The 22,027-nt window shown below is 45.5% G+C and overlaps 1 protein-coding gene across 2 annotated transcripts in view; it reads left to right on the forward strand.

Moving 5' to 3' along the window:
* Nucleotides 1-10,081: 10,081 nt before the first annotated feature.
* Nucleotides 10,082-22,027, forward strand: part of POLE (DNA polymerase epsilon, catalytic subunit) — a 316,779-nt gene continuing 304,833 nt past the window's right edge. For both annotated transcript variants that reach the window (XM_078667255.1, XM_078667256.1), the window contains exon 1: nt 10,082-10,196. In XM_078667255.1, coding sequence (XP_078523381.1) covers nt 10,135-10,196 — 62 coding nt within the window. In that variant the 5' untranslated portion in view covers nt 10,082-10,134. The remainder of the gene's footprint in view (nt 10,197-22,027) is intronic.

A 22,027-nucleotide genomic window follows, 5' to 3' on the forward strand; every position in this document is an offset into this window, starting at 1 on the left:
GTGTTTACCATGCAGGACAGAAGGTGTGGGTGTTGGAGCCAGTGGCCCAAGCAGCTCTCCAAGACAAATGGTCTGGGCCCCACATCATCATTGAGCAAAAGGGAGAAGTCACCTACTTGGTGGAGATGGGAACTCCCAGGAGCCCTCACAGAGTACTTCATGTGAATAGGCTCAAAGCATTTGTTGACAGGGAGGACATGGGCTTGCTCATGGTCACAGATGAGGGACAGGAGGAAGAGAGTGACCCTCTCCCAGACCTGCTCACTCAGAACCCTGATGATGGATCAGTAGATGGTGTAGTCTTTTCTGACAGCCTCACTGAGCATCAACAAAAGGATTGTAAGCAAGTCCTTCAATCCTTCAGACAAATGTTTTCTCTGACTCCCAGTCAGACAAACTGGTGCACACATGAGGTGGACACTGGAGACAGTCTGCCTATAAAGAGTAAAATCTACAGGCAACCTGACCATGTCAGGGACTGCATAAAAACTGAAGTACAAAAGATGTTGGAATTGGGAGTCATTGAACCCTCAGAGAGCCCTTGGGCTAGTCCTGTAGTTCTAGTACCTAAACCTCACACCCAGGATGGTAAGAGAGAGATGAGGTTGTGTGTAGACTACAGGGGTCTCAATGCTGTCACTAAGACAGATGCCCATCCAATACCAAGAGCAGATGAACTCATTGACAGATTGGCTTCTGCCAAGTTCTTCAGTACATTTGACCTGACAGCTGGTTATTGGCAAATCAGGTTAGCTGAGGATGCCAAGGCCAAAACAGCATTTTCTACCCCAGGAGGTCATTACCAATTTGTGGTGATGCCCTTTGGTTTGAAAAATGCACCTGCCACTTTTCAAAGGTTGGTGAACCAAGTTCTCACTGGGTTGGATGACGTTTGTGCAGCATATCTAGATGATATTGCTGTCTTTAGCTCCACCTGGGAGGATCACCGGATCCACCTAAGGAAAGTTTTAGAGGCCCTGCAAAAGGCAGGCCTCACTATCAAGGCTACTAAGTGCCAGATAGGGCAGAGTCAAGTTGTATACTTGGGCCACCTTGTAGGCGGAGGCCAAGTTCAACCTCTGGAGAGCAAGATACAGGCCATAAAGGACTGGGCTCCTCCAACCACCCAGACACAGGTCAGAGCTTTCTTGGGCCTGTCTGGTTATTACAGGAAATTTGTCAGAAATTATGGAACCATTGTGACTCCACTTAATGACCTGACAAGTAAGAAAATGCCAAAGAAAGTTCAGTGGACAGTTAGCTGTCAGAAGGCATTCGATGACCTAAAGCAGGCCATGTGCACTGTACCTATTCTCAAGAGTCCAGACTACTACAAACTTTTCATTGTCCAAACAGATGCTTCTGAGTTGGGTGTGGGGGCTGTTCTATCTCAGCTGAATATTGATGGTCATGACCAGCCCATTGCTTTTATAAGTAGAAGGCTGACCCCTAGAGAGAAACGTTGGTCAGCTATTGAGAGGGAGGCCTTTGCTGTGGTTTGGGCCCTGAAGAAGTTGAGGCCATACTTGTTTGGTACTCACTTCAAGATTCAGACCGACCATAAGCCCCTCTTATGGCTAAATCAAACTAAGGGTGAAAACCCCAAACTTCTTAGGTGGTCCATTTCCCTACAGGGGATGGACTTTACAGTGGAGCACCGCCCAGGGACTGACCATGGTAATGCAGATGGTCTCTCCAGGTACTTCCACTTAGAGCAAGAAGACTCACCTGGTCAAGGTTAGTTTAATGTCCCTAAGTTTGGGGGGGGGGGTTATGTAGGAGAGTGGGGTCTGCAATCCCATGGCCACCCCAGATTTTTTGCTTTTTGCTTCACTGGTTTACGACTTTCCCTGGCTGTGGGCCTGCTAATCAGACCCACAGCCTAGCTGTTCTCTCTCTAAATTACAACCATGTACCCTAGGTGCATTTACCAATTGGTACTGGGCCACCTTATCAGTCCCTGTACAGTATACCTTAGGTATCCAGGGCATAGGTGTACCCAGGGCCTACCAGGGGCTGTAGCATGTATTATGCCACCCCTGGCTGGCCACCCAAATCTGACACAACTGGCTGCACGACAGCTGGGGCAAGGTGGTGTAATCACCCCTTGCTTTAGATATAGTATTCCTATGTCTAACCCTAAAATGGACACATATATTCCTATCAGTCACTCCTATGGCAGGCCTTATCAATCCTGAAGGCAGAGTGCTTGGAATTATGTGAGATGGTGCTCTGGCATGAGCTGAGCCCGTTTGCAGCTTGCGGAACCAAGCCCGTATAGCTGTTCCATTATAACGCTATACCATATACTCTTAAGCGCATTATAATCCTCGCGGTTAAATGCTAACTTTGGCATAGCATTATCAAAACATGTCGAGTAAGGTGTCATACGAATTGGAATACTAACCCCTCGCCAATTCTGGCGACGGGGTTAGCATTCCACCCTTCTAGAGGGACACGACATGTATGTAACTGTAAACCCCAGTTAAAGTTAACTCGAGCCTCAGCATCACAAAATGGATGCTGCCACCACAGACACAAGTCTGACCTCCTGCTGCTGGGAGTCCTTCCAGCAAGGGAGACTCAGACAAAGGGTTTCCTGCCTTGGGAGGTGCTAGCACCACCCCAGACAGGATTTTGTGTATTAGGTAGGCCAAGGCTGAAAGGAATGAGACATGCCTGGGGCACACAAGGTGAGACATGCCTGGGGCACACAAGGTGCCCTGTGCATACACCGGTTCCAACCAGTTGCTGGGGCACTCCAGCCCCAGCTCTGGCTGGAAACTGGACAAAGGATAGGGGTTGTAACCACCCCCCTTCCTGGTCCCACCCAGGGGAGGGTCCTAGTCGTAGTGCAGCCCCCTTTAGCTGAATAAAGGTAGGAGCTGGTCCCATTCCAGATTAGATTACTCTTGACAACTTCCACGAAGAACTCTTGACCTTCGACCTCCTGGACACCAGAAGACTGAAGAATCTACCCTATGGTCAGGGAGTGACCATCCTGCTTCGCAGGCACCATCAAGCTCCTGTGCGGTTTGCTGCAAAGTCCTTCCATCCCGGAATCCGACGACCCAGCTCGACAAGACCCGGACCTCCAGACCTCTCTGACCTCTACCCACATCCACAGCACAGCTGGGACCCGTGGGTGCGACGAGCAACGTGGAGACGGCCATCTTGAAGAAACCTGCACAGCGCTTCCAGCACGAACCCTGAGGGTTCCTCGAGTGAGTGCATTGGGGACTGAGAAGCCCCACACCGACGCAGCTCCTGCACCAAAGACCAGCCCCCCAGCATCCCCGTGATCTGCGTGGGGCCCTTTTGCCTGGTTGCTGCCCTTCCTGTTGTCTGGTCACTTGCCGGCTGGCTTGTGACCTCTGAGACGACGACCCGAAGATTTCGACACTGCTAGTCTGGTCCCCCAGACTGGCCCTTGCTTCCTTGTGAAAGAGAAGCACCCCGGACCCTCCTGGTCCACACCAGACGCCATCTTTGTTCCACCGCGTGGCTTGCATTAGCCAAGGCCTGTTGTCCAGATCGACGATCCGACACCGCCAACAGCAGCAGACTACGTGGGACAGCTCGTGCCTCCAGCCTGGCGTGAAGAGCAGCTCCTGGTCCGCGCAGCTACAGAGACAAGCGACCCTTCCTTCACCTGACTGCGGCGACAGCATCTGGTTCCCTCCTGGTTCCAGCACCGTCACTGGCTAGTGACCAAGACTCTGTCCCCTTCCCTTTCAGGACTTCCATCTTCCAGTTCCATCCTTGGAACCACCGGACTCCTCCATCTGGCTGCCTGCCAGCAACTTCTTGTTTCAGGCATCACCGGGATCAACGCAGCAAACCCGACGCAACTTCAGCCCTATGCACCCGCAGCCTGTGGGTTAGGTAACTAAAGCTCCTAGGTGCTGAAGTCTGTGTGCACTATCCTAGTGTCTAGGTCCACTGTTGTTTTCCCTCAATCCAGCCGGGTTCGTCCGGAATCCGTAACTTTCTAAACTGTAGCATCCATAGACGTTGGTACGCATCCCGCGTGAGAGTTTCCACTCTGCACGTGAGTCCCGTGGGCCTCCTGCTCCTTACTTACCTAGTTTGTAGCATAGTCCCAGCGATCCTCCAGCCTCTGGATCTTCTTACAGTATTTTCCTTCCTCGCATTCCATTGTTTTGAGTATATGGTTTGCCGTGCCCCTCAGGCACACTTGTAGATATTGTGCGAACTCGTATTTCTTTTGTACTATTGTCATGTGCTTAGCCCTCTGACCTCATAAAGAGTTCAGAGGTGTTGTTATTAATAAATATATTGTTTATTTTCATAACAACCTGTGTGGTGTCCTTTCATCTGGTATTCAAGGGGTTATATTGTGGTAAAACAGCTGGCTTCACATGCCAAAAGAGTTTAGCCTAAAGACTGCTTTTGTCCACGCTACTAGGATAGCTGGTCTATCAGGTTGACTTACAACCAATCACCATTAGGGTTGTTTGGACTGATACAAGGTGATCACTAGAATTAGTGAGCATCATATATCAGGCCAACTTCTCACACCATCTAACCAAGCAAGGTAGCAAAAAAGCCCCCTGGTTCAATGACGACCTTAAGAAATCCAAAAAGATCTGCCGCACCCTCGAGAAAGCCTGGCAATAAAACCCAACCACTGACAACATGACCACCTTCAAGAACGCCACCCGCAAACACCACCAGCTGATCAGATCCACCAAGAAATCGGCATTTAAGGATCGACTCGACAACAACGCCCACAACAGCAGGGAACTATTCAACATCGTCAAAGAATTTACCAACCCCACCGCCGACACCAACGACATCACTCCATCTCAAGACCTCTGCGACTCTCTAGCCTCGTTCTTCCACAACAAAATCGCTGACATACATAACAGCTTTGGCGACCAGTCCACCCCCCTCACCTCCAAACCAAAGCCCCCCTCCGACATCCTTTGCGCCTGGAACCTAATCAGCACTGAAGACACCATCCGCTTGATGAACTCCATCCACTCCGGATCGCCAACCGACCCATGTCCCCACCACATCTTCAACAAAGCAGACTCCATCATCGCACCCCATCTCCGAGATGTCATCAACTGCTCCCTCAACACTGCTACCTTCCCGGAAAGCTGGAAACATGCCGAACTCAGCGCTCTCCTGAAGAAACCCATAGCAGACCCCACTGAACTTAAGAACTACCGTCCCATTTCGCTCCTCCCATTCCCTGCCAAAGTCATTGAGAAAACCGTCAACAATCAGCTCACCGCCGTTCTCGAATATAACGGCTCCCTCGACCCATCACAGTCAGGCTTCCGAGCCAAACACAGCACCGAGACCGCCCTCATTGCAGCCACAGACGACATTCGAACACTACTTGACAACGGAGAAACAGCTGCCCTCATCCTACTGGACCTCTCCGCAGCCTTCGACACAGTCTGCCATAGCACCCTGATACAACGCCTCAGCAACGTCGGGATACAAGGAAAAGCACTGGACTGGATCATCTCGTTCCTCGCCGGAAGAACCCAGAAAGTCTGCCTCCCCCCTTTCAGATCAGAGGCCACTGAAGTCATCTGCGGCGTACCACAAGGATCTTCACTCAGTCCCACCCTCTTCAACGTATACATGACCCCCCTCGCATCCATCGCGCGCCAACACAACCTCAACATCATCTCCTACGCAGACGACACCCAGCTGATCCTCTCCCTCACCAAAGACCCAAACACCGCCAAAACCAACCTACACGAAGGGATGCAAGAAGTAGCCGAGTGGATGAAGAACAGCCGTTTAAAACTGAATTCAGACAAAACGGAAGTCCTCATCTTAGGATCATCCCCCTCCGCTTGGGACGACTCAAGGTGGCCACCGGCCCTGGGCATCGCACCCAAACCAACGGACCACGCACGTAACCTGGGCTTCATCCTGGACTCCTCCCTCTCGATGACCAGACAAGTCAACGCCATCTCATCATCATGCTTTAACATCCTACGTATGCTCAAAAAAATCTTCCGCTGGATCCCCACCGAAACAAGAAAGACGGTCACCCAAGCACTTGTCACAAGCCGACTGGACTACGGAAACACCCTTTACGCCGGAACAACAGCCAAATTACAGAAAAAACTCCAACGCATTCAGAACGCCTCAGCCAGACTTATCCTAGACATCCCCCGCCAAGCTCACATATCCGGTCACCTGAGAGACCTCCACTGGCTCCCCGTCAACAAGAGAATAACGTTCCGTCTACTCACCCACGCACACAAAGCCCTCTACGACCTAGGACACAAATACCTCAACACGCGCCTGACCTTCTACACCCCCACCCGCCAACTACGATTGTCCAATCAAGCCCTCGCCGCGATTCCACGCATCCAAAGATCCACCATGGGAGGAAGATCCTTCTCCTACTTAGCGGCCAAGACCTGGAACTCTCTCCCCGCCCACCTCCGCCTTACACAGAACCACCTCTCCTTCAGAAAACAACTCAAAACTTGGATATTCGATAATTAACGCTTCCCCGCCCCACCCTCCCTCAAGCGCCTTGAGACCCTCTGGGTGAGTAGTGCGCTATACAAATTCTAACTTAACTTAACTTAACTTAACGCTAGGGCAAACCAAGCAGCGCACCTTAGACATGGAGGAGTGTGGCTCACTGATTAGAGCGGCAGACCCTGATGCAGAGGTCTGGCCCGGGACCAGGGTTCAATTCCCGACGCGGCAGGGTCCTGAGCCCAAAATGTCCACGGACTCGATAATTCTCGCCTCTGTGCCTATTCTAATCATGGGGTCCCACGCTGCAACTCTGGGCAATAGTTGCTTAATCTCCACTACGGCGGCCCACCCCGCTGCGGGATGCCTGGCTTTCACCCTGGGGATACCCAGTAGGGGTTATCTCACAGGGAAAAGCCAGGACGGGTTCCCAAGGCAAGCGCCTTGATGCCTTCGGGTGATACGTGCGCTATATAAGTCGCAATACATTACATTACATTAGACATTTAAGGCCTAAGGGCATGGGGATCACTCACAGCCTGAGGTGTTTGAACCGGCACCTACACAGCCCTTCAGCCGAACCAATCCTAAGGGTGCTACGGGCCAAACTACTACCTGCAGTGAACTATGGCCACTTGGCCTTCCCCGGAAAAATTGAAGCATTTTGGGGAAACTTACAAACAAAAACCTACAAGAAAATCTTCTCCGTCCCACAACACGTAAGGAGGTCGAGGTTGAGACTTGAGCTGGGCCTGACATGCGTAAACCTCTATTGCCTGGGAGACTTAATTAAATTTTCCATTCACACTTTACGAGCTCCAGGACAATCTCTGAAAGAACAATTACAAGCCGTGTTTAAGGACGAACAATCCCCTTAGCACAAACAGTTGCATCTTGCCATTTCCACACTAAAGATTGAAGCCTCCTCCCTTACTAACCCAACTATCCCCGTGTCAGTGTGGAAAAAAACAATAACAAATCAAATCGTTTCAGTTTCATTCCAGACAGACGTTGCTGGGCTCTCTAAAAATTTACTTTTTACAGCCTTGAATGAATCATACATCAAGGGGAAACCTCAACCATATTTTAAATATTCCCTCAATCCCCAGACCTGCAACAAAATACTATACATGAGACTGTTAGCCCTACCAATTTTTGACTTCAATCCGCAGTGGGCCTGGTAAAATGAGCAGCCCACTTGCAGGCTTTGCAATTACATACACGAGTCTTGGCTCCACCTGCTATGCTGCTGCCCATTCTTAGCTATCGACCGACGCCGCTTACTGATTCCTGTCTTCCAGGAACAGTCACTGAGACATTGCAGGTAAGCATCGGCTTTGTGTTTTAGCAACAATTTAGCCCAGGCCCTAGCAAGAGCTGGGAAGTTTGTCAATATTATTTTAACCGCACTGCATAATGCTCAGCACTAAGAATCTGATCATGATTTTATCCATTTAAAAATGTTACTCTATCATGTATTGTTATGTTTGTACATTACGGTTTTTATTAACTGTATAATAAAGTGAAGTGAGTAATGCTATTTGTAGCGCAAACACCGAACGGCCTAGGTTAAGTATAACCGAGAAACCTCAGCAAACAAAGCCACTAGAGGTCCAGGTTTTTAACACTGTGACTTTCTAAGTCAAAAAAGTCCTGAGACTCTGCTTTTTCCTTGAGGAAACCTGAAACACAAAGCGAACAGCCGTGTCCATCTGTTGCCAAAAAAACAACCTATAAATGCTATTTATAACCCTATTAGGGAAACGTGAATATACGTTGGTAATGATTGTCTAACTTGCTGGTCAGTAATATGAATTGTAGTTTGTGCCAGATTAGGTCAAATAAAGACCAGGACTTCAAAAAAGTGGGCTCAAAGTACCTATGGAAGAGTTGTGTAAGTTGGCCTCGAACACACTACTGATGACGGCAGCACAGTCCAGAAAAATCCTCCACACCTGGTCTTGACAGTCATTACTACGAAATCCATGTACAAAGTGTACTAGTCAAGAGATCAATTACTCGTGGATCAGAGTAACAGAGTACCTTAAACACCTAATCGAAAGGTGTATTCCTAAAGCTAGCTGGTACCCTCCACATAAGAAGTTGAAAGAAATCAGCCAGAAATTCATGTCTAGAACTTAACTATCTTATTCTATGAAGAAGACGACACAGAAACCTGAACGAAGGCCTAAACTTTAACTAGACGTTCTAAGTGTGAATGTGCTTATAAGAGCCTTGGTGCTGCTGTTTGCCAACATAGAAACAATACAAATACCTCTAGAATGTTGACATTCTTAGGGGTGAATAAACTAGGGCTTTCCAAAAGGATAAATTAGGGCATAAATGGCAGTTTAACCTATATGTATTAACATCGGATTTAGCTTTGCCCAACACATCCCTACATTGATCTGAGTATACTTAGGAAGTGAAGCTAGTGCCTTCGCAAAAGGGGGACGGTGGGTGTCGGGGGATGGACAACACAGAGTGCGATCAGCTATCATATGTTCTATGAGCTTTTTCCCGAGGACCTGGGATATTGAGAGGTTGCATATCCTTGATAGATAAGGCACTTGACTAATGTTCTAATAGGGCCAGAATACAAATATGCTCAACAGAATGACCGCATACCCCCACCTTACAAGAGTTGAGGCTTACTGCAGGAGGTAGCCGGCCTCAGCAACTCCGAATGAACTTTAGATATGTTTAATAACTTGAAAGTCAAGTCAGTAACGTAAAGAAGCAAATGTTTACTTGTAAATGAAATTATACACACACATATTTGAAGGAAACAAAAATGTCCCAGTACCTCGCAAGTCAGAGACCAACCCTAAATGGCGTTATAGATTTTTTTTGTGCTAACTGCTACATATCTATTCTAACATAAAGTACTCTGGTCAGTGTTAACCTGCGTGGAAGCTCTGGTTCATTGCAAAAGCAATTTTCTTACTAAAAATATTGATGGAAACTTATTTTTCCTTTTTCTATTCAAAGCTTCCGGTCTAGTAGTAGAATCCTCTCCCCTCTGAACAGAGAATCAGGATAGTGGCACATTACAAATGTAACATTCCGTTTCCACCAATGCTAGAAATGCCACATGTGCCTTAGAGAATTGCGACTTCATATCCTGCAGGACCCAGGCGCTCCCATTACACTGTCACGCTTTAGGCTGAGCACCAGGAACGTGGACAGCAACTAAAACTTCCACTCCAGGCATCAGTCATAAAGAGCCCGCGACAGAAGCCAAACAGCGCTCGCTCTTCGCAGCCAAAGACGCTCCCCCCGTCACCCTCCTTCCTTCGAGCCTCCTAGCCTGCTAGACCAAGACAAAAGTGTTACGGACGGATACGAGTAGACTCAGCTCAGGTAGACGGTCTTAAGCTACAATAAACACACTAGAAACGATAGTAAACAAGACGGCTTACACAGGGGCACGTGCGGATCTCATAACAATTCGACACGTCCCAACTCCCAGCGTCTTACTATGATTGGCTGAAGTACTCTCGCTGTTCCAATCGTAGGTCACCTTACACCTCCCATTCACAACGGACTCAGATGATACATTCAGTCCCTTGATTGGTTGGTGTGAGACCCGGTAGTGCCCACGTGACGGACTAATGACAGAAGCTGAAAGATTTGGCGGGTAGAGCGAAGATGGTTTTACAGAACAGCGGGCGGCGTAGAGAGGAGACCAGGGGTGATAAAGAAAATCAAAAGTGAGTACTGTCGTAGATTGTTTCTATTTTAATTCAGCCACGTGCCCAACTCCAAAGTGAAAAAAACATTCGTAAGGGCAGCAGGTCTACATTGATTGTGCAAACAGAGCTATGCATGCGTGCACCGTGTTTATTAGTCCGTACGTTTGTAGTTTTATGCAGCTCTGCAAGTTTGGGGAATAAAAAGAGTATAGATAAATATGGCCAATGATGCAGCCCAGAATGAGACATTGCACAGAGTCGCAGTACTAATAGTGTATGCATTTGTATAGAAAGGACACTGCAGGTTTTGAGTAGTTTCCAAAGTTGTTTTCTGGACTACAACACCGGGCCGGTAGTGACTCCTCCACCAACTCGCCGTCCAACAGCGCCCCAACAATTCAATTGACAGCTTTCCACAAAGAACACCACGATTCCGCTATTCTATTAAGGTGGACAACACAAATAATTAAGAGGAACTGCACATTGTATATCAACATACCCACCTGCTGCACACATCACCCTACCCAATAGAATTTGTTTAAAAAAAGAAATAAAAAACAAACCGGAGCAATTGAATATTAATACAAAATCACAATGTAAAGTACATAACTATATAATCACATCATGTCAAAATGACAGAGATGGGCGAGTCACCACACTTGGCAGGAGAGCCGTCTGGACACGAGTCGAGTCCTGAACATGTTTGCATGTGTAAATCGTGCTACAAATGTCATATGAAGTTATGATACTCTTTTTTTTAATTTTGAAGAAATTCTATTTCTTTAAAATCCGGAAGCGTTATACCTTGAAACATCTGTTTCAAGGTCGAAAGGCATTTAATAAAAGTGATCGTTTTTGAACATGAACTTAAAAAGTTCAGGCCTGTCCTCACCCTGATGACCCTGATTGCCATTAGGGAACTAAAAGCCAAGTCTGTTGTCATGTGTACTCCATATGTGGCCTAGATTCTGTTAAATCAAACACAAGGTTTTTTTACAGCGATTATCCTGAACACATGTATTTGAATGTGCTTGCATGTGATAATGAAAACAAGCATCGGCAAATGCATCAGGTTTCGCCTATGTGATTAATAATGAGCAGTTTTTGTTTTAAGTTGTAGCTTGCTCAGTAGTAGTACAATATAAATTTCTTAAAGTCTGTTAAGGTGTTATGACCTTTATTATGTACAAAAGGCAATGTATTGTGCTGTTGCTAGTGGTATAGTGCAGCCTGTGCAGGTAAGTAATAGAAACATTTAGAAAAATGAAATCAAGGTGGGAAATGATAGAAGTAACTGATATAATAGCAATATTATATGTTTAGAGGAGTTCTGATAACTTTTGGGCCCGGTGCCACTGCACCCGCTGCACCATTCAAATCATGCCTGCAAGATAACTTCACTTGTGGCTACCTGTTTAGCAGTAAAATATAGCAATAATTGGTGGTTATTGGGGTGCCTGGAGCTTTTGTTCTTGGTGTCACTGCACCTGCTGTACTATTGAAATCATGACCCTAGCACTTGCTAAGTAACTGCACTTGTGACTGTTTAGTAAAACATAGCAAGATTTAGTGTTTAGTGGAGTTATAACTTTTGGCCCGGGTACCACTAAACCTGCTGCAGCATTTAAATCAAGACCCTTTCAACTGTAAGGTTACTGCAATTATGACTGCCTGTTTAGTAGTAAAATACAGCAGTTTTAGGTGTTTAGTGGGGTAGCAGAGCTTTTGGCCCTGGTGCCACTGCACCATTCTAATCAAGTCCCTTGTAACTGTAACTGTGACTACCTGTTTAGCAGTCAAATATAGCAATATGTGTTTAGATGAGTTCTGACAACTTTTGAGCTTGGTGCTACTGCACTTGCTGCATCATTCAAATAATGACTGTTGTCTGCGAGGTAACTGCACTTGTGGCTACCTGTTTAGCAGTAACATTTAGCATTGATCTTGGATATTAACTTTATTTATAACGTGCAATGTTTATTTCAGCATTTAGAATTTGATAGTAATGACCAAATAGATTGAGTTGAAAATATCAATCTGATAATGCCTACAAAGTGCAAAGAAAGGTACTGAGGCATGAATAGGAAATGCCACAAACGTTCTAAGGCTAAAGCATCTGATTTACACAACTAAGTACTAAAAAGCAAGCATTCCAGCATACTGTTAGTTGTCTGCCTTTGCCTTTTCTGTGGGAAGAGATAATATCTTGACAGTGAATGGGGCCTAAACAGTGTGAACAGCTTTAGAAGTGTTGGCAATGCGTGCAGCCAGGGGAAGTTAACAAAAAAAGTTCCACACAAAAGCGAATAAACACAGTAATTCAGTCATGGGAACTAATAAGCTCTCCATTTTAAGATATATTAAATAAAAGAGATTTCAAAAGCCCAGCACAAGCTTTTTTCATGCGAAACCTAAAAAGCAGTGTTGATGAAATAAGAAAATAAAATGTTCACCTAGGATCGCACAGTTTGATCAAGCAGAGAAGCCGGGATTCATCCCAGTTTTTATAGTTTCACATTGTACAACTCCGTAACTAGATTGCTACCCTGTTCTTTTTCCGTTAAAGATTAATGCTATGTCTTGCATTCTGCAAGCATGACGCCACAGTGTGGGTCGCAGGCAAAAGCCATTTAAAAGCTTGACTTGATTTGAACTCAAGTGTCCACGGTGTCTTTGAGCTGAGTTGAGAGCCAGACATCTGGTTCGAGCTTTTAATGTCTCGCCTACCTCTAAAATGATCCCTTCTACACTACTAAACCCATCTTCCCTTACAGTAATAATACAGGAGTTCAGAACACATGCGTTTGTCCCGTGCATTTTTCTACTTTCATAAGATTTTCATTCCCAACCTGTCCCCCTTCATTCAACTTCCATTAGCTTAATCTCATATTTCCCTGAGACTGGATTCCAGAATTATCATCTCTGTTCCTTGCTGTTGAAAGTCTGCTTATGTGCCGCACTCCTCCATCCTCTAGTTTTATTGCATTACTGAATACTTAAAAAGTTTACTTGAACTTACTTAACAAGCTTTTACCTTTCGGAACCCCAAATGTTGTCGCAATCTAACACAAGGGTTAACCTGATCAGGAACCAAGGGTACTTACTTTGATACAAAAAGAAACAGCAGTGCTTTGTGAATTATTTAAAACATAATTTCTACAATGCATGGATGAAAATTTCACCAAAGGAACAAATCATGAGAACGTATCTTCTAACCATTCAGGAGCAGATTATCATAAATACTTTTATTAACATATATGCTGTAAAGGCATTCAGTGAAATATGCTCTAAATAAGTCCTCTGTGAACCGCTGTTTTTTGTAGCAGTTCGCCCAATACGTTGAGCCATGGATTAGTCAAATCCTTGGGTAAAGCCAACCATTACAGTAGTTGGCTACTACCCACAAATGACCACCCTCTCATCCCTCCAATACATCCTGCTAGGAAAAGGGGCAGGTGTTTGGCATGATTAGCGACGGTACTAACCAATTAGGAAGTGAGCTGAAACTGTCAGTAGGATCCTGGCTTGCGGCGTGCAGGCTCCGAAATTTGGAGATCAGGCATTCTTACAGGTGGGTGGAGTGCAGGGTGCAAAAATGAGACTCCTATTTAACCTTCATGTATGTTTTGGCGTAGCACTAATTGCCACCAGGAGATGGAAAATGCATATTTTATGCACGCAGGGTGCTGGATGTTCTTGGACCTTTATTCTAAAGTGGGTCATTGTGGGTGAAATAATGCAAGGCCACAGAGTCTAGGGATCCTTGCAGTCTGGACTAAAACAAGCCTACCGGAGAAAGTTCAAAGCCCAATTTCTAGGGGACTGGCAATGCTCCAGGGCTTACCTGACGGAGGTGCCCCAGCAAACAGCTCGCTCTGTACACCCATTACAATAACAAAATGTGTCAGTTGATTTCTGAATCTCAACCGAGCATTGATGCCTCCATTGGTTGTGAAAATACAAAAGTATGACTAAAGAACCGAGAGGTATGGAACCCATTCAGCCTATATCTGGCACCATTTAACAAAACAAGTTAGTGGACTTGACATGAAAGTGTAGCCCATAGATAGCTATTCGTTCCTCTGGGGCTGTCCGTTCTCTGTGTCAGGTCTTATAAACCTGGTCTGCAGGGAAGTGGCTCACCTGCAACTTGTGCGAGTCTCATGCTAAATTGGCATTGCTTCTGTACTACTAAATCTCTGGCAATACATTTAGCAAGACAGAGCATGGCCTGAAACTCCCATCGACATGAACCTTGGAAGTGGTGGGGAGAGTAAGCAGATGAACATAATCGGGCCTAAAGGCACAAAAATATGAAGCTGGAACAGTGCCTCATCCTCTGCCCAGATTACTACACTGTTGCAGATAGACACTAATGTAAGTGAGATGGCTGCCCAAAAAATACAGGTTCAAGGCCCAGAGACTGTCTTTCTGGACAAACAATTTAACTGAAAGAAAGTAGAGACATTTCCACCGACAGTAAGCTATGCTACTGTGAGAAGGACACAAGATTTAATAGTTCCAGGTGTGACTTTTCTCTTCCGAGGAAAGCTCTTTATTGTCCAAGTCTGGAGAAGGGTTTTATATCTATTTGTTCCAACGGACCTCAAGTCTCACTTAGCAGTCGATTCGATTCAAAAATCTTTATTCGGATTTCAGCAAATCCATAAAAGCAATACATTTAAAATATAGAAATTAAAATACATTTCAAGGACTATATACTACAAAAAGTTCATACAAACACAGGTGCAAAGATTCCATATGAAGCCAATTATAAAAGTGCAAAAAATACTTGGGCAACTGTAGTACAAATAAATCAAGGGCATTCCATGGTTTTACGTGTATAAGAGATAACTCTCAGAAAAGTACTTACACGAAATATCAATTCATCATTCTCTAATTTTAGGAGCATAGAATAGGATTGATTCAGGGAGAGTGGTCTGTGTTTTTTAAAATATGGGGCTAAAAACCATTTAATATATTTCATATAAAATTTGCAGTTAAAAAAGAAGTGTAAATCATTTTGCCTGCTAACTCCATCGCATGGGCAAGGCATATTTCCAGAATTCGTCATACTATGGCCCAAAGGAAAACAGAGTGAGAATTTTATAATCCCTGCTCTCATGCGAAATAATAACGATCATTGGCAATGTCAAGTATAATGGGATTTGTTGTAAAAATAGATAATTATTTACGTTATTCACATAAGACTCAACAGTTTGTTTCCGCATTTCTTCTTCCAACCTCTTTTTCCTATAAAGGGCATATAGTCCAGATTGTACTTCCTTTTTGTCAGTGTTCTTAATCTGAAAAGGATCATCAAAAAGGTGGCCTTTGCCTACACTGGTCAAACTTTCCTGCGTTGCTCGGAGCCATGGAATACTCATCCCTTTGTCGCAGACCAAGCACTCCTTCAGGATATCCTGTGTTAGAGTAGCACAGTCATTGGCCCAAATAGCCAGCCAGAATAAAGCAGGCCATGCTGCGATGAAATCAGTTATGTAGGGCAAATTTAATTCAGCATGGCAGATGTACCCAGATGAGGAAATTGGGGCTCCCAGTAGTTTCCTGCACAACCGATTTTCTTCTGTTTGCAGAATATTATATTTGCTGATTATAAGATTTAAGTTCAGGCATTGTTCAGTGGTCCCAACCCTACTTCTAAAGCCCATTTGGCAACGGTCCAGCACCCCCATTTCCTCAGCCCAGTCGTTCACTCTATTGTACAGTACCCGGCCCAGGATTTTCAAGGTGTTGTCCAGGAGCGAGATAGGCCTATAATTTGCGGGGTCAGATCTTTCGCCCTTTTTATAAATAGGTACTATTATACTTGTTGACCAGGTATCAGGGATTGGCACCAACGGAAGACTATTAAAAATATTTACAAAGATTGGTCCCCAAAATTCCGGCTTATATTTAATTATATCTATTGGGAAGCCATCAGGCCCAGGCGCCTTGTTACCAAGGCTCTGGTTAATAGCCGCGGTGACCTCCCCCAGGGTAATTTCTAGTGGTTGCAGATTGCCGGGGCTATAATCTTCTATGGCAGTGCCCAGATTTGCATATATTGTAGAGAAATGTTGTTCCCACTGTTGGCTTGAAATGGTGCAGCTTATTGGGGATAACTGGTTACCCATATCCCGCATCTTTCTTACAGCAGGCCAAAAGGTAGCACCATTCCCCACAGCAGCGGAAACAGTTAATTCCTCCCAATGCTCTGCCAATATAGCAGCCTTCCTTGCCCCCATAGCTGTTTTATAATTTTGTCTAGCAGCCCGTACCTCTATTTGACATCTAGGTTTAGAGTTTATAGCCCTACGGAGAGCCTTGTTTGCTGCTGAACAGCGACTATCAAACCACCTTGGCTCATAATTAATCCTTTTGTTGGGGGCACTTAAAAGGGTCTTTATAATTTTGCAAAGATTAGCAAAATCTTTAACTATCCTCTGATGGTTCCCATCAGAAAGTGAACAAGAATCAACTATGGGTCGGTGGTTACTTGTAATTGCATTCACAATACAGCCACTATCCACCCCCCTCCATTTCAGCCTTAAATTATCGGTTGAGGGCATGATATCCCTGGCTCCAGGGGTACAAACAGAGGCATTGGAGGATCCTAATCTAATGTTCACCTCCAGTGCATTATGGTCCCCAAAGGCGGTCTCCAGGACTCTAGCCATAGTGACTCTATCTATTAATTCTGCTGACATAAAAATATAGTCCACTGTGCTAGAAAAATCTCTGCCTCTAAAGGTTGGGATGTAGGTAGATACATTGGTCTTACTTACATCCATTATGTCCATTAAGATATGTTAATTTATAAAACTTTCTAGTTCCCTACCCCGTTTAGTGGCCCTATCCATTTGTGTGTTGCCCTCTTTAGAGTTAGGAAACTTCGCATTAAAATCCCCGGCTAAAATAATCCTATTGCTCGCACAATTATTAGATAATTCAGCTATTTTTGATAGGTTTCCGAATAATTCTATATAATTCTTATTCGGAGTGGAATGGAAATCATTATTGTAGAAATTAATCAAGTAATAAGGAAACCTACGTGTGAACTCAATTATCTGAATATTTGCACTTTTAGTGGGTATTAATTTAATAGATCCCCCTATGGTTATCCTAAACCCGATCAGTAAACCTCCAATCGGGCGACCAAAGACAGGCTTTTGAGCATTAATACTATAACAATGGAAGCCCTCTATATCTACAGCAGAAATAGCCCACGTCTCTTGCAGCAATATTATATCTTTTTCGGATAGAATGTTTAACCATTCCAAATCCGACACCCGCTGTTGGAGTCCTGCGACATTCCAACTAAGGATCCTGAGCTCATTGTTGGGTTGCTTTTTTAGGTGTTGTTTCCCAGGGTTCGTGTACATGTCCAAAACTTTTTGGGGACTGCTTGGGTCTTGAGGCCCAAATACCACGGCCTCCTTAGTGGTGCCACCTACTAACTCTTCCCTTGTCAATGCCATCCTGTGGCTAGTTGGGCCTGAGACTACACTGAGAACCTCCTCATCACAGGCGTCTTTAGTCTTCATCACCTTACTCTCACTGCCCCATTTATCTCCCTCCAGTGTGGTGTTTTGCAGCCCAGTCGGTGGTAGAAGTCCATCAACCATCTCTAGGCTGCTAAATCTATTAAAGGTTGGGATCCCCCAGTGGGCATCCCTACCTGTTATACTTCTTTGGGGATTTCTATGAGGATTTCTCCCCCACTCTCCCCAATTGTTCCCTGGGTCCCTCTGCCCCACCCGGCACCAACCTCCATCAGAGCCATGGTCATGATAATCTGACCTAGCGTGACTCCTGGGTGGATAGAAAAAGGAGAGGTGCCTTGTCTCAATACCTTCGCTATACACCTCACTTCTCCAGGAGCAGATGTAGTCTACCGTGCGTGGGTCTTCGAAATTAATAATCACACAGTCACCCTGTGTTTTCTTTCTCTCATGGCCCACCCACGGTACTCTCCGGACTGTTAAGATTTTACTTGTGCAATATGGGGGTAGGGGCCTGTTGTTATTTAGCCAATGGTTAACCTTATTTAGTAGGGACCAGGTGGGTTCATCTATGTTATCTAATGTCTCTGGGACCCCCGTCATCACAACTACAAAGGGACCTGAACCTGGGGGCAAATTAGCAGCGAATCTCTCCTTATTTCCTTTGTTCCCGTCCTTATCAGAACTCACGCCCTGCGACTTTGGTGGATTCCCTTGTGATTTTATGTTTACAGTGGGAAGGGTTGGTTTATTTACCACATCCTTGGTCACCAGTGATGGCTTGGGTTTGATGTTTGAGGCTGCCACGGCTTTCTTTACAGGTTGGCCCAGTAGTTGGGGGGGGGGGGGGTACAAGATTTTGCTGCCTCTACTATAGGTGCTACTTTTGTAAGGGGGCTTCTGACTAAGGTGCTTAATTCAATTAATTGTTTTTCTATGTTCCCCAGTCTTGCATCTATAGTTGCCAAATGGGCGGTTATAAGTTCCCCAACTTTCATTATTAATTGGCTGTTTGAGGAACAGTCTTTACATGTTATCCCCAAAGTGGGCAAATACCCTGTGTATTCCAAGCCTGTATTTACTTTCTTATTGCCCTTCTTTGGATTGTTAAGTGGACCTTTCCCCTGCTTTCTCTGTGGCAGAGGACTCCCCTTGGGTATGGATGTACTTAAGCCTTTAAGCTGTTTCTGTATGGCTCCCTCCCTTAGTCCTCCCAGCGCTCTCGGGCTTGGGGTTGGCTCCTCCAATATGTGAGTAATAACTGGGTCTACTACAAGAATGGGATTCGCAGCCACCAGTTCCGAGTCTACAATCAGGATCGGGTCGGTAGCAGAGGCACGTGTGGTATCCGTCATAAGAGTAGGTAATAACTCTGACTCCAGAATAGGGTTCGAAACCTGAACCGGGCTCACAGCAGGGATCGAATCGGTTACCAAATCCAGTTCCGTATTAAAGTTATCAGTCAAATATAAGTTTGGGGATTTTTCCAAGCTTAGCTGCGAATCAGAAAGTCACTGTGTTGCTGACAGATCAACTATATTTGGCATGCTATGGATTTCCACTCTAACTCCGGGCATAGCACCAGTGTCAATATCCCGGTTTGGAGTTTTGGCTGAGGAAATTAGGCCCAGTGATGAGCGTTTTGCCCGTGCCAAATCTAAAGAAACTCTACGTTCCAAAAGGGAAATTCCATGATCTATGGCCTCATTCGCCCTTGTAATAAAGTTATCGATTGGTCCGGTGACCTTAGCTCCTCCTGCCGCAGTCTTACTCCGACTGCCCCTTGTTGACATGATGGCAAATATCAAGAGCGATCACCCACTAGTAATGGATTGTACAAGGCAGATACTTATCTTGAGGGTCCTATTTTAAGTACCAGGAATTTGGAGTTTTCAGGTAAAAGGGGGGTGGGCCGTCCCGTCCTCCGTCGTCCCCGGACGGCCACAGACGGCCCGCCCTTTGCAGTCAGATTAACTCTTTTTGAAGTTAAGTTGACTTCTCGCTTCAACCAGAATGGATGTCGCACCTGGTAAGAAGAACCCATTGCACTGAAAGGAACGTCCCTAGGAAGAGAAGCTGCTTTGCACACATCAAGCTCTGCTCTGATTTGTGGGGATACCATACTTGTGCATTTAATCTGAAGCATTGCATATATAATTTCTGTATTACAAGTGTAGACTGCGTATCTATTTCAGTGATGCTTGGCGGTTCCATTTTTAATTGTGCATTTATCTGGAGCAATAATTGTGATTAAGTTGTCTGGAAACTTGATAACATGATATTGCCTGGAAATATGACCAAGATAAGGCAAAAGTCAGTTAACATATGCATGTTTTTGAACGGTTGTGAAGCTTAATTCAGAAATATGCCTGATATTCTTAGTAAGTTTTGTTGCACTATGCAAGTAGTACTACTGAATAATCCCAGTGCCCGATTTTTTTTGTTTACATTTGTTCATTGCTTTTGTACTTTTACAATTGCAGAAATGCCAGGAACACATTGTACAATAGTGATATCAGTCAACAAGTATACGTTGTTTTTGCAAGAACAATATTGACAGGACAGGCTGAATTATTAGCTACATGTGGTAGGGGGCCTAAAATGCCACACATAGTGCCTGTAGAATTAGGTCAAAAGAAACGGGCAGAAGGCAAACACATGGTCCATTAAAATGGGCGCAGCAATACAATTGTGAAATTCCAGCAAGTGAGGGCATGCATTGTTTACAGGAGGCAATATTGGACAACGTCAGATATAAACAGCTATGGATCCCAAACAGGGACAATGTGATCACATAAAAAGAGAAACATTAATAGTAACTGTTATGCTAGCCCTAACTTTGCAACCCACCCCTCAATCAAACAGCACCGCTCATCTAGTTGTTGAATGGATTTTATGTGTTGCCACCATAAATCCTATTGTTGAGGTCTGCACCAGGTGGAGGCATACTATCTCTGCAGCAAGCATGGCTGTGGATGCAACAGCAGGCAGCGCCTCTCTCATTCATCCTCCTGTTCCTCCATCACAGGGCATCTGGGCATTTAGCGATGGGGGAGCGTTAGTTATGTTATTGTGCAGGTCAGCCATAACGGCATTCCAGCCACCACCGGCTATTGGGTGTTTGCGAAGCCCCAGGGCTTTTTCCCTATGTACGGCAACACTTTATCCTTGCGCCCAGTAAGTGCACAACTGCATCCTGGCTGTGAGGTGTGGGGTATCTGGTGATTACCATCTGCGAGTGATCAGTCTTTTGGCTGCTATTAAACCCAGGTTAATAATTCGGAACGTGTTTTTGTTTTTCTTGCTCCTGTGCATGCACACCTCCCATGTGGCGGAGAGAACTCTATCAGTACAATGTATTAGGAGGAGACTCATTACTCCATGACAATAGCCCTGTAAGCAAGGGCAAGCCCAGAGCATCTGTATAATATCAGCACTTACCAGCTCGCATCAAGGGCATGCAGCATTGTACAGTGAAAATATCTATCTATTTAGTCAGGCGTGAGGTAGGCCCTGTGCACAATGTATAGCTGATTCATACAAAATCGGGCATTGCAGGGTATATGAACAGGACTCCAATAGGGTGGACCATTCCTTGTCGGTGCAGGAGCGAGCAAAGTTAATCTCCCACCGCTCGGGAAGGGATGCAAGTGTTGAGGCTGTGTGAAAGCGCAAAGATACAGCCAGCCAGTGCACCAAATGCCTACCCTGACCTAGAACATGCAGGTACTGTATATTTCAGTGCGTATGGGGTTTGCAGGTCATATACTCCCATCTTTGCCCCAGTGGCCTTATTAGAGTTGTGTGCAGCAAAAACTGACCAGGAGGGAGGATATTCTCGTCTAACAGTGATTCATAAGACAGAAACGTCCCGCCTCTATAGAGCTCGCCTACCAACTGGATTCCTGTCTCAGTCCAAGCAGATAGTTCCGCTGCAGTGGTGAAATGCTGCCCGCGCGGGGTGCCTAAGAGCACTTAAGCTGGTGCGTAAGATGTGGTCTTCCTCGTGAGATAGAGGCAAGGCGATGCGATGCAATGCGACGAGGAGCGCCTAAAAAAAGTGTAGGTTTGCGTGGCAGTGGCCGGGCACAGGTGTAGAACAGCTGGAAGATTATGGCTGGGCATCAGGCTGGGAGCAATGTGGTGGTGTCATTTGGTTGCAAAGTAGCAAGCCACCTCGCTACCCACTGAAGTTAGGACGCCAAGTAATACTGCTTAAATTTGGGGACTGTCAATCCTCTGCGGTCTGTGGGTTGGTAAAGGTTATTGAGTGCTACAAGACACCTAGCGGTGTGACATATGAAGTTCCAAATCGCTCCTTTGGATGTCGGAAAAAGGAGGCGC

The sequence above is a fragment of the Lissotriton helveticus genome, chromosome 11 (assembly GCF_964261635.1).
Source record: "Lissotriton helveticus chromosome 11, aLisHel1.1, whole genome shotgun sequence".
Taxonomy (NCBI): domain Eukaryota; kingdom Metazoa; phylum Chordata; class Amphibia; order Caudata; family Salamandridae; genus Lissotriton; species Lissotriton helveticus.